The 13,476-nt window shown below is 43.3% G+C and overlaps 1 protein-coding gene across 1 annotated transcript in view; it reads right to left on the bottom strand.

The window, feature by feature from the left end:
• Nucleotides 1-13,476, bottom strand: part of LOC118832099 — a 171,918-nt gene that overhangs the window by 124,764 nt on the left and 33,678 nt on the right. The window contains exons 8-13 of the mRNA XM_036739540.1: nt 11,056-11,159; nt 8,366-8,531; nt 3,162-3,344; nt 2,070-2,222; nt 1,658-1,802; nt 84-242 (exon numbers count right to left, since the gene is read on the bottom strand). Of these exons, the coding sequence (XP_036595435.1) occupies nt 84-242; nt 1,658-1,802; nt 2,070-2,222; nt 3,162-3,344; nt 8,366-8,531; nt 11,056-11,159 (910 nt within the window). The remainder of the gene's footprint in view (nt 1-83; nt 243-1,657; nt 1,803-2,069; nt 2,223-3,161; nt 3,345-8,365; nt 8,532-11,055; nt 11,160-13,476) is intronic.

Below are 13,476 nucleotides of genomic sequence, written 5' to 3'. Positions count from 1 at the left end.
CCAAAATGGCAGGCTTCCATCAAACCTCTTCCAAGAATTGTTAACAAGAGGGATAAAAGTGATCTGATTGGGTTTGATCTTACCTGAGCAAAAGGTGATATCTGAATAGGAGGAATGTTTCCAGGTCTCAACTTCGAATTCCTGGCTGAGGATGTCGTCAGGGAGGGAGTCCCGAAGGGAACGTTTGAGAGGGTCATCACTCTCCAGCAGCTGAGAAAGGTGGCTCCAGACGAAGGCTCCCACTGGAGTCAGGAAGAGGCAGGACGAGGAACGGGATAATCAGTGAGAAAGCAAGCAACATACTTACAAAGTAAAGGGTGGGTACCATATTTTGGGAAGAACATTGAGAAACTGGAGGTCATCCAGAGGATGGCAAAGCAAGACTTCCAGTATCCTTGAGATTGTGCCACATAACAATCAGGTGAAAGAACAAGGGATGTTTAGTCTGATGAACAAAAGCTTTAAAGGGACAGGAGGGCTGTTTCAAGTTTTAGAAGGTTTCTCATGGGCAACAAGAACTTCGGCAGAACCAGAAGTAATAAGTAGAAGTTGCAAAAAAGCAAAGTTAGGCTCCATGTAAGGAAAAACATTTTAATAACTAGAGTTGTCAAATGGTGGAATGGCTTGCCTTGAGAAACAGTGGGTTCCCTCTCACTAGCTGTCACCAAAGCAAAGGCTCCATGATGGATTGGTAGAAGGTTGGGTTCAAATTTATTGGAAACATTGGAGAAATTCTTATTCAGGGATGGCTTGAACTAAATAGCCTCTGAAACCCCTTCCAACTCTGAAATTCTAGGATTCTGATGAGAGATACCAAGCATCTCAGTAGCCCCACTCTGGAAAAAAAGACTATATATCCCTACATACCAATAACTTGTTTCCAAAGACTGCTCTTACCTGGGAAAATGGAAGCCAAAGGGCCCTTCTGAAACCTGGAAATTTACTTCATAATTAAGATCTTGACACTGCTTTGTGTCAGTGCAGCCTTAGGGTAAAGAGATTCATGGTCTCTGAAACATTTTATGGGGGAAGGATTCTCTTAGCTTTGGGGGGAGGAGGAAATGTAGGAATCTGGGTCTCTCTGGATTTCTGGCTATTGTGAGGCTCAAATGAGATAATTTAGGATAAAAGAGTTAGAGGGGGACGGACCTCCAAAATCATCTAGTCTAATCCTCTAGGTGAGGTAGATGAGGAACCAAGGCCCAGAGAGATTATGCTGCAAATCATTTGGGGAAAAAAACAAAACTATAAAGTACTGTACGAGTATAGACAAGAAGTCGGGATACCAGCATTCTAGTCCTATGTTTGTGACCAAGGACAAGCCCCAACATCTCAGACTTTAATTTCCTCACATATAAAAAGGGGAGTTAACCTATAGGCTATATGCTCTCTCAGCTTCTTTCCACCTGAAAGCCTACTACTTTTTCTTATGATTCTTACTTATCATTATTAGTGCTTCAACATTATTTTGCTTTATATCAGTCCCAGTGTGATCTATTTCCACTCACCCAGCACAGTCTATTCTATGATCTTCGTAGGCCTGGCCATCCAGGTTCCAGGATGCCATTATGCATTCTAGAAATACTGTTTTTCCAGTCTAGAACTGGCTGGCTCTTCCCCCAAGCCCTGTGGAGTGGAGCCAATTACTGCCACTGACCTTGGCTAGACTTCTCTGTTGCCTGAGTTTCACGCACCACGGCAAATGCTTCCTCACTGGGGCATTTCATAAAGAAGTAGTAGGCAGTCATGCGGATCTCAGCATCTTCTTCTGTGGCTTGGTACAGCTGGGCAAGCCCAGAGCGCTGACAAGCAAATGGTAAGGAATCAACACAGTTCAAATTAAGGGTAATGATCTGAATGTCTCCACATCTGCGGAGCACTGGGAGGTTTATAAATTCAATTCTATTCAATTCGGCAAACACATTTTAAGGCCCAAGGTCAAACAGCTAGGAGGCAAGATAGAGCCAAACCTCAGACCTGAACCTGGGGCTTCCACCTCAATGAGAACTGCTTTTCCTCCACTACACCACAGGTGCCAACAAACCACAGTAACCATAAGAGAAGCTCACGTTCGCAGAGCAAGGGATCCTTCGAAAGGCCTGGATTGCAGCCAGACGAATTTCAGGGGCATTGCTTTTCAAGGCTGCGCAGGAGCTCAGGACAGGAGCAAGAGGGGCTGCCGCCAACCCTGCATTGCCAATGGCCTTCAACATGAGCTGGAGCTGAAACAAAATGGGCAAGTGTGTTGGGAGCAGGACTAAAAGTTAGGGGCATGGACCAGCCCCTCCTGTCCTACAGAGCCATAACTAAGACAGAACCACTGAGGCTTTTCCCCAGGGTGGGAGTACTTCCTTCTCAAATCAATCTTCCAGCCAGGAAAGGGCAGGAGAAGGAGATGTCAGATCCTGGCAAATTGGTCCCAGGATAAGGAGGAGGCAGAGCTGGGATCTGCTAAAAAGAAGCTGTTTTGGCTATTGTGTAAATAAGTGTAATATGAAGGTATATGTAGACCCTATATCAGATTACACGCCATCTTGGGGGGAGGGGGAGAAAATTAGGAATTCAGAAACTTGTGGAACTGAGTGTTGTAAACTAAAAATAAAAAATATATTTTAAAAAATAAAGAAATGCTATTCCTGCAGACCAGATGCAGTATAAGGGTTGTGAAATACCCCAGTATCCAGGGGATGAACAGCAGGTGGAGGTGAGTTCCCCTGGGGACCACTTTTCACCCAAGAAAGGGAGCCCCAGTTTCTCTAAGAAAGGGTATGTTCTCCAGATGCCATTTCACTCATGGAGAGGGTTACCAAAGGGATAAATGACAGGCTAAGAAGAGGCCCTCCAAACCACTTTTTGCCTGAGGAAAGAGAGAATGTTGAGGGACCAGGTCTTCAGAGGACAAAGATTGCACTGCTCTGGGGCAGAGGGCATCCCCACCTTCAACTGTGTTCAGTTCAAGGAGAAGGCTAGCACAGCCCCAGTACAAGCTACAGGCTAAGAGGCATCCCCAATGCTGAACTGTTCCAATTCCTCAGGATAGTTTGTGACAGTTCAGCCACCCTGTGGTGGTTGCTCTATTTTCTTACTCCCCCAGCCAGTGTTACGTTAATCTGTCTCATCATACCTTGGCGTCAGTCCCTCCAGGTGCTAGATCTCCTTACCCGGCCACTGTCCTTGGACCCTTGAGAGCCACAGTTCTCTCCTAAGGCTTCTTTAAGGATTTTCATTAATGAGCTCACTCCTGGGAGTCGCTCACAGGCCCCACCTGCCATGCAGAGGCTGTGCACCAGGGCAGAGATGCTGAGGAAGGCACTCGAAGTCACTGCTGAGGACCGCAGCAAAGGCTGGAAAGACAAACAGACTCCAGCATCAGAACCCTGCTCCTCATACACAAACACACAAAGGCACAGATTTCAGACGGAAATCAGGCAGGCCTCACAAGGCGTCAAGTGAGAAATAGTCAGGGGAATGGTCTGCCCGCTATCTCTGCTCCACTTGATGCAGCTTTTCATTAGAGAAGAAAGGTTGCCCTGAGGGAGAGCAATGAAGATGAAACTCTCTTCACAGTGTAAGATACAGACAGAGACTGTATATATACATATATATATATATATGTATATATATATATATATATATGATATATTTATATATAAATTTGAAAGTATATTAAATGATATATACATAGAGTTTATATATGTAAAACACATGATAGATTATATTTCATATATCTTTTAATATATTATGTGATACATTTTGTAGAACAGCTATTTATTACATGTTTTATGACATTTTAATATATCATACATTAGAATATACAATATGTATATATATAAAGTATTTTGCAAATCTTTAAAAAAATTTCTTTCACTTAGCAAACCTTAAAGTGCTATATGAATATTGCCTATTTTATTATTAGTTGTAGTACTTCTGCCATTAATTTATCCATTTAACATGCATTTGTTAAGCACCAACTGTATCCCAGGCATGATATTAGGAATAAAAGGAAAAAAGCAACAAATACATAGAAAATGAATTCTAAAATCTACACAAAGTCATTTGCAGGGGTAGGGCACTAGCAACTGGGAGTAGGAGAGAGGAAGCAATTGGGATGGGCATACTATAGGAAGAGGTGGTTGAGTTGAGCTTGAAAGGAAACAAAGAATTCTAAGGGGCAAAATGGGGGGAAGAAGGGCATTCCAAGCTTGTTACACAAGGGAGGCGATGTCCATGTACTGGGAACAGTAAGCAAGCCTTTAGACTGGAACGTAGAGTGTGTGGTAGAGGATAACGTACAGCAAGCCTGGAAAAGGAGGCTGGAGACAGATTGTGAAGTGTTTTAAAGCCAAACAGAGGAGTTAGTACATCATCTTAGAAGTAAGGGGGAGCCACTGAAGCTTCTTGAGTGACACAGTCAGAACTGTGCTTTGGGAGTATCAATTTGGAAATCAGATTGGAGAAGGAAGAGGCTAGAAGCTGGGAATCCACAGTCCAGGCGAGAGGTGATGAGGGTCCTATACTTATCATAATCTACTTTGCATGATGTATTTCTTGGCTGTATAGTGGCGTGAATAGAGTACTGGTTCAGGGAAACCCGGGTTCAAATTCTACCCCAGATTTACACTAGCCATTTGACCACGGGGAAAAAACTTAACCTGTTCCAGAATCAGTTTTATTAGCTAAAAATGGGAATACTCCTACCTGTAGAAGACAGGGTAATTTTGAGGACTAAATGAAGGAAAATATGTAAAGTGCTTTACAAACCTAAGAATGCTACATAAGCAGCAGCTAGGTGGTACAGTAAACAGAGAGCTGGACCTGGAGTCAGGAAGACTGGAGTTCAAATTCAGCCTCAGTTACTTACTTGCTGTGTGATCTTAGACAAGTCACTTAACATTTGTGCCTCTGTTTCCTGACTATAAAATGAGGATGATAACAGCACCTAACTATTGAGAGGCTAAAATGAGACAGTATTTGTACCTTAAGGCATTATACAAACACAAGCTCTTGTTATACCTCTTATAAGTCCTTTCTTCTCCAAACCAAGCAACGCCAATTCCTTCATCAATCTTCACGCAGTATTGTTTCCATTCCCTGCCCCCCACCTTTCCCATCACCCCCAGCATTGTGCTTGTCTTCCTCTGGACTTCCTCCAGTGTGAATGTGTCCTTCCTACAATGTGACACCCAGAATGGAACACAATATTCCAAATATGATCTAGGACTCTCATCTTTTCCCTGATTCTTGGCACTTTTTGTTGTCATTCAGTCGTTTTCAGTCATGTCTGACTCTTCATGACTCCACTTGGGGTTTTCTTGGCAAAGATACTGGAGTAGTTTGACATTGCCTTCTCCGGGTTATTTTTTACAGATGAGGAAACTGAGGCAAACAGAATTAAGTGACTTGCACAGGGTCACACAGCTAACACATGTCTTAGGCTAGATTTGAACTTAGGAAGAGGAGTCTTCCTGACTCCAAGGTCCAGTACTCTATCCACTGAGCCACCTAGCTACCCCAGTTCTGGGCACTGTTTCCCTCTTACTATTGTCAAGTTTTTTGGTTGTCATGTTGTATTAACATGCTGTGCAGATTTTCAGAAATGATACTGAAAACCTCCCATTATAGGGGAGCACAGCATGATCTTCTTCCCATTCACTTTGAGAGTGTCTCATAGACCACCGACAGTGCAATCAAGGGATGATATTGTTGGACTTGGAGTCAGAAATGCCTGGGTTAGAATCCTGCTGCAGACATTTATTTACCTGTTTGACTCTGGGCAACTGATTTAATCTCTCAAGTCTCAGTTTCCTCACCTGTAAAATGAGGGTGTTGGACTCAATGACCTCTAAATCTGTGATCTTATGACTGAGAGAAATTTTGTACATCTTGATGTGAAATGATTAAAATGTGAATTATATGCAAATACATGGAAAAATTGCTGCTGTGAGTTAGGAGAATCAGCAATACTAGATTTTTTAGCCTGGGATCTGGGGAATGCTACATTCCCTTCATGCACAGACTTCAAAAAAAAAAACCCAACTAAGAAATGCCAAGGGACTCATTCTATCATTTTCATCATCATAGTCATCATCGAATGTCAGAATGATTGTAGTTTTACAAACACACACACACACACACAAATGCATATTTTTATTTCCTGAATTGACACAAATTGGTCACTTATTTACCTCTCATACCAGATGTCAAATTTTCTGGATTCTCATCCTGACTTAGGTAAGTAATTTAAGCCCTAAAGTGACAAAATGTGCATGCTTCCTTTCCAATTCATATAACTAGCTTTTATCTGATTTATCTCAATTACTTGAACAAAAGTACATTTGAGAAGCTAATTCCACAAGACAGCTCCATATTGAATAATGATCCCCTTCAATTTTCTCTTTTACATTGTAATTATAATAATTTTACATTTATTTTCTCTTCTCTTAATGGATATTCCTTACAGTAAAGGAACTTCCCTTCCTAAGCTCCCCCTAGAAAACTTATGTTATTTTATAGGCCCTTTCTTTGCCCTAGTAGGATGAGTTCTACAGTATAATGTACTGGAGATGAGCTTTAGATAAATGCCTATATTCGAATCGCGGCTCTTCAAGAATGTAACCGAGGGCAGCCACTGTTTTCATTTTTGTATTTGTATCCTCAGGCCCTAACATTGGACGTGGTATATAGGAAGAGCTTAGCAGGTTTCACTGAATTAGACTGAATTCTTAATTCGCTATTATATGGCATTTTTAAGACTTACAAAATGATTTTTCTATAACAATCTGGAAAGGTATATAAATTAATTAGTCAATGGGCTTTTATTAAACTCTTCTATGCTTCAGATACTGTAACAGGGCTAAAGATGGGAAGACAAAAATTAGAGTCCTCAGCTTTGATAAGCTTGCAACATTCTATCATTTCAGAAAATATTCCCTGCTGCTCAAAACTTTAGATATCTTCTCTTTGCTTCCTATAATCCCTTATTCCCCGCTTTCCTAGGTTAAATAGCTGATAATGGGTCCAAGCTTGTGAGCTAGAGTTCAAACCCTGTTATGGGAACAGAGACAGGATTAGAGGCAGTAAATTACTCGGGTCTAATTTATCTTAGTTGTGCTCCTTGGCAGCCTGAACACATCCTGATGATGTGGTGGAGACTGAAGAACCTAAATTGGAGCTCCTTGTCCCCAGGTTTCAATTAGAACTCCACACCTCTCTAGTACTCTATCCAAGGTCCTGACCTCCAGTGAGACTCTTGGCCAGCCATGCAAACTTGAGGAAGGAGACATCTGGAGAGCAAGACAGAGTGATGCTTTGTGGTGGGAGGGAGATGAAACAAAGGCAGAAGGTGTTATTGGAAGGAAAGGAAAGGGGAAAGCTAGAAGTATACAATTAAATCAGAAAAAGAGAAGAAAATTGGACACGAAAATTATCATTTATGGGAACCCTCTGCCCAGCGTTTAGATGTTGCTGTACATGACTAGTATTCTGCTCTGTCAGGAATGCTCTCCACTCCTAATTCCAGAGTTACTAAAGGCTCCCATGCAAGTGATGAGGACAGCCTTCTTCCCACACCCAGATCAGAGAGACAAGCCAGAGACCAGTCCCAATTCTATGGGCTCATCCTTCAAGATGCCATATTTAGCCAGGACAGTGTCAGATCTTCTACAATCCTATCGAATGCCTACTGAAACTCACACATTAAGAATCATTCGATAAAATCCAAACTGATGTAGGTATGGTCTTTTCTCATTCCAGCTATAGATTTGGATAATTCAGAATCATCACCAACTCCCAAATATAAATGCATAGCTATCAGGGCTGGGTAGGAGCAGGAATGGTGAGTCACTTCCCCAGAGGGCACTTAAAAATTTCACTCAGGTCTGGAAGACCTGGGTTCAAATCCCGGTTCTGCTAGTTGTGTGACATTGGACAATATAATTCCTCTGGACCCCCTTTACTCATCTATAACATGAGAGGGTTGAGTAGCGGGATAGTAGGGTGGATGGAGTGGTAGACTTAGAATTAGGAAAATCTGTATTCCAATCCTGCTTCAGATATCTATTAGCCGTGTGATCCTGTATAAGCCAATAAATTTCTCTTGGCCTTAGTCCCCTTGTCAAGGTCCTTTTACAGTTCTAAATCTATGATCCTAAGGGGGTAGATCCTATTGCTTATACTTTTAAAAAATAAGTAGATGCAATAGCCAATGATCTGGGAAAGTCTGGCTTTCAGTCCGGCAATGCAGGGATTTCTCTAGTCTGTCTTGTGTAGGTTGTCAGACTCATTGGCAGGGCCACTATGTGCCTTCTTGAATAATCTATAGGGCACTGGGGTCATGTCGAGACAAAGGGGATGAAAGCTTACTCACCAGCAGTAAATGAACCATGCCAGCTGTGGGCCGAGGGACAAATGCCAAGGACCAGAGGAATGACTCTGCCTCATCATTTTCCACATCCCTGGATATGATGAGCTCCTTCATGAGAGCAACACAAGCCTCTGTTCCACAAGATGGCAGAGCATCCACAAGGGGTTGCCTGAAACAGCCATGGACCAGTCAATGGTCATCATCAACGTAAGACACCCCCCTATCATGATACCTCCCCAAGAATCAGGATGGCCTCAGGAAACACAGGCCCCCAGGAATATATCTAGCCTTTGGCTGTGCTTTTCAATCCAAACTGATGCTGGTGGGAAGGAAAGAAAAACTGAGGAAAAGTCTGTTTGCACATTAAGCAAACTATGAGTAAATTGTTTACAATTAAACACCTAATTTTGTAATCCTCTCCCTTTTAGGAACTATGAGACCCCATGACATTTCTACTATTTTGAGTGGTCTGAGTCTAGCGTGGAATAGTGGATAGAATGGGCAGCTAGGTGGATAAAACTCTGGTCTTAGACACATGTTCCTGAGTTCAAATCTGGCCTCAGATACTTACTAGCCATGTAACCCTGGGCTAGTGATTTAACCCCATTGGCCTCAGCTTCCACATCTGTAAAATGAGCTGGAGAAGGAAATGGCAAACCACTCCAGTATCTTTGTCAAGAAAACCCCAAATGGGGTCATAAAGAGTCAGATACGAGTGTAAAATGACTGAGTGACAACAAAAACAAGGGGATAGAGTAGTGGCCTTTAAGTCATGAAGACCTGAGTTCCAATCCTCTCAGACATTATTAGCTGTGTAACCATAGGCAAGTCACTTAACCTCTCTGTGCCTCAGTTTCCTCATCTGTAAAATGGGACCCCATTCCAGCTTTAAGTCTATGATCTTATGATCTGTGACTTTATTGGTATAAGGAAGATTCACAGTGTGGGAGCTTCCTCTACCGATACAACTCATCTATACTTATAATCTAAGAGTTGCCTGAGACATTGAGAAGTCCAGTGACCGGTCCGTAGCCACAGAGCTTGTATGTGTTAGAGACAGGTCTTAAACTCAGGTCTTTTGGACTTTAAGAGCTTCTCTTTGCACTCCACCCATGCAGTCTATCAATTTTCAAAATACTTTCAGATACTTGAACTTATTTGATGCTCACAATAATCCTGGGAGAATGGCCGGGCAGACCATTTCTCAGATGAGGAAACTGAGGCTCCTAGTGGTAAAGGGTTTCGTTCAAGTTCGTATAACTAGTAAGTGGCTGAACTGGGGCTTGAACCCACCCACATCTTCTGATACCAAGACTACTGTTCTTTCTACCAAACCACATCTACTTCAAGAGACTGTGACCAGGCTTGGAGAGTTAGAAAACAAACCTAGAAGTATAACCCTTGCTGAAAGGTAGCTGTTTGAAGGGAAATGAATGCAAGAGTCTAGGATCTTGAGGTCACAGCATAGAGGGGGATGAATCTCTCAGAAATCCCCTTTCTCCAAACACAAAGGGCAGCAAGACCTAAGGGTGAGCCTCTTAGACTCATTAGCACTGGCAAGTGTCAATCACGGGCCATTCTTCCAAGAAAGCAAGAGAAGAACAGAGATGCTCCATTGTCAGAAACCCAAGGCAGAGCCTGCTGACTGTGGGGCTTTGGATGATAACAATGACAAACAGCAACGTGACTGCTTCCTGTTTGTACAGTCTTCCAAAGACCTTTGTCATTCACAGCACTATAAGGACTTAGGTCTCTGAAATAAGAACTGTGGGAAGAGATGGAAAGCTTTTTGAAGGGGTTATTTGCCTTAAAAAACTTGCAGATTAGACAAAAGCAGAGCAGTAGGGAAAAATGAATGTGCCAAGGGAGGCCACCAACTTCAAAGAATGAGGACCACATCATGATCCATCATGGTGCCCAGTAGTACCCCCAAAAGGCTATGATTAGAACTGGTATCATCCAAAGACTTCTAAGAAGTAGAGGGGCCAAGAGAAAGAAGGAACACATCCTGAGCCTTCCTTCCGTGTTGGCCTTAGCCCAGCGGGCAGGTATGCCTCTTAGCAAGTCTGCTTGGAAGGCAAGCCAGGTGGGGCCTCCCAGTTCACCTGTTCACTCTTAGTTTTATTCCAGTATTTATGCTCTCTCTTCACCCATGGGTTCCATTTACTGGCCAGAGAGTCCTGTGTATAGCAGGTTCTGATGCTAGCAGACTGACTCCCATGCTTGGTAGACATGTGCCCTGAGCTTGCTATCATCCTCCCCCCTTTCTGAGTCCCTTCCCCAGGAATGGTACCCAAGATGTATTTGAATGCTAATTCCACCTCTGAGCAAGAGGGTCCTCTTCTGTGGGAGGGAACAATACCAGCCTTTATGTAGCTTGGCCCTCCAGCTCTCTATTCTGCAGCAGGACAGTGATGGGGTCCGTGGGAAACTCGGGGTTGCCCTGCCCGGCTTGCCGTCCTGGCAGACTTCCCAAGACACACACCAAAATCTGAAGAGTGAGTCCCAGGTCAGTGTCACTCAGAGGAGACAAGCCGAGAGACAGATGGCAGGATGTTATTATCTATCTCTGTGGCATCCAAGTCACACACGAGGATGGGGCGGTTCCCAAATCACCCAGAAGAGTCTCAAAGCCCAGGCAAAGCCATCCTGATCTCTCCCTAGGTCCTTCACTCTGGGAAACAGCCTCTTACCAATTGTCTCTGCACTTAAATGAAGATCTTTGCCAGAGATCCATCAGTGCATCGACAGACAAGCCCCTCAGCTCGAACACCAGCTCCATAAAGAGTTCTGCAGTCTGAAAACAAAGGAGAAAAAAATGTGAGTCATCTGGAATGCTCACTGGGCAGAGACTTTGAAAGGTCATCTTATCCATCCCACTGCTTCCAGACTGGACAAGAAAAACATCCATGCAAGGCTCCAAAACATGGCAAGTCACCTCTCCCCCTTTTCTGGGCCTTGGTTTCCTCCCCTATAAAATGAGTCTCAGAAAGAAGGAAGGAAATAAGCATTTATTAAGTAACCACCACGTGCCAGACACCATTTTACAAATATCATCTCATTTGATCCTCACAACGACCCTCACGAAATTCCATCATTTTGTAGTTGAAGAATCTGAGGCAGATTGGGGTAAGTGACTTACCCAGGGACACACAGCTAGTATCTAAGTCAGAATTCTAACTCACTTCTGCCTAACTGCAGGCCCAGGGTTTGATTTATTCCCTACACCTCCTAGCTGCCCCAGGTCATTTTATTGATCCCCTGCTTCCAGTTAGAATCACAGATTAATTGTACTAAGTAAGGATCCAAAATTGGCCAAGTCATTTCCTCCAGATGGCACTACTCGGCTAGCTGGCACAGTAAATAGTTGGGCAATCGGAGTTTGATTCCTCCCTCAGACACTTAGTAGTTGTGTGATCCTGGATAAGTTACTTAACCTCTGCCTACCTCAGTTCTCTCATCTGTAAAATAGAGTCTAAGAGCCCTTCTAGTGCTAAATCTTTGCTCCCATGAATCTTCTAGGGTCTCAGTTGGACTGGCTGACACCTAAGGTCTTTTCCAATTCCTAATGCCATAATAGTTAGATTAAGATTCTCAGTTGCTAATTAAGCTTCAAAATAAGTCAGTCTCCTTCATTTTAACCTTTACTTGGGTTTCAATAAAAATCTGAAAAATACATCAACCATGATGGAAAAGTTTCATTTCTTATCCTTTTTCTGAATTGTGTTGCATGCGGTCACTCGCTGTATCTTCAAAACACTTGCAAAGAAATAACTAAGTACATTTGGAGAAGTAATCTCTGATCTCCAAAGGAGATTTATGAAGCTTTCATCATATCCCCCTATCCACAGTATATACCTTTAATCTCAAGTTATCACCTCAGCCATAGGTACAGACTCGGTGGTGGTCAGGGCCAAATAATAATTCACATTTTTATAACACTTTAAGTTTTGCAAACCTACTCTCTGAGGTAAGTTATGAAAATTATATACCCATCTTACAGATGAGAAAAGAGCATCAGAGAAATTAAATGACTTGCCAGGGATTACACAGCTGGTAAATGTTAGAAACCAGGACTTAAACCCTGGCGCTTTCTGATTTCAGGTCCCGTGATCTTTCCCTAGTACCATGCTGCCTCCAAACTCCCTATATCTGTCTTGTCTGGTGATTATCTGGGCCCCACATGAGAGCAAAGTCACGATCTCAGCAACATTGAAAGCTCCAAAAGCCAGGATCCTACAACTGTCCGGTCCTGGAACAAGGGGCTTTCATAGTTCTTTAGGCCTAGTTTCTGTGAATGGAAGCCCTGTTGTAGGTAGCTCCTGCTGAGCTAGATAGTGGCTAAGAAACTAGCCTCTCCCTCTCTGGCCCAGTCCAGCCGCTTTACCCACGTTGTGCTTTCTAGACAAGGCCCTGGGGGTTGTCTTTTCATAATTCCCCTCTGTGTCCCTGACCCTGAGGCTTTCACTGGCCATTCCCAAAGGGCCTACATGCTCCCTCCCAGAGTCTTCTCACCTTCCAGGTTCCAGCTAGCTCCAATACTGGAGGGGCTGGGAAACTCTATTTCATAAGTGGCATTTGCATGAAAGGTGCTCAGGTCTTCTGGTGCTTGGCATTTTCTAGTAGAGCCCTTCATCTTAGACATTGCTCTCCATCTCCTGAGATTGCTGGGCAGAAAGCCATGATCCTCGGAAACTCAGGCATATGTTTCCCACTCACTGGTGATTTCCTTTCCACTAACATCTTTTAGTGTTTCCTGGGTTCTGAACAGATTTTTCCTTAAAAATAACTCAACTTTTCATATTCTTTTGTATGCCAAAATATCTCTCACTCGGAGAGCCTCATTCCATATGCATTCCCATACAACATGTTGGGGCTTATGCTTTAAGGGAGCGAGGTGGTAGAGTGGATAAAGAGATCGACTTAATTGCAGAAAGACTGGTTTAAATTCTCCTCCAGTCACTAGCTAGCTGTGTAACCCTGTGTAAGTGACTTTATCTCTCAGCCTCAGTAGACTCCTTGTTACGGGCTGAGTTAGAGCCAAGCCCTGCCCTCCTCGGACCTCCAAGCCCAGGGGCCTGCTGAGGTAAACTCAGGGCCCTGAGATATGGGTG

The sequence above is a fragment of the Trichosurus vulpecula genome, chromosome 9 (assembly GCF_011100635.1).
Source record: "Trichosurus vulpecula isolate mTriVul1 chromosome 9, mTriVul1.pri, whole genome shotgun sequence".
Taxonomy (NCBI): Eukaryota; Metazoa; Chordata; class Mammalia; order Diprotodontia; family Phalangeridae; genus Trichosurus; species Trichosurus vulpecula.
This window is presented reverse-complemented; position numbering and strand designations above follow the sequence as displayed.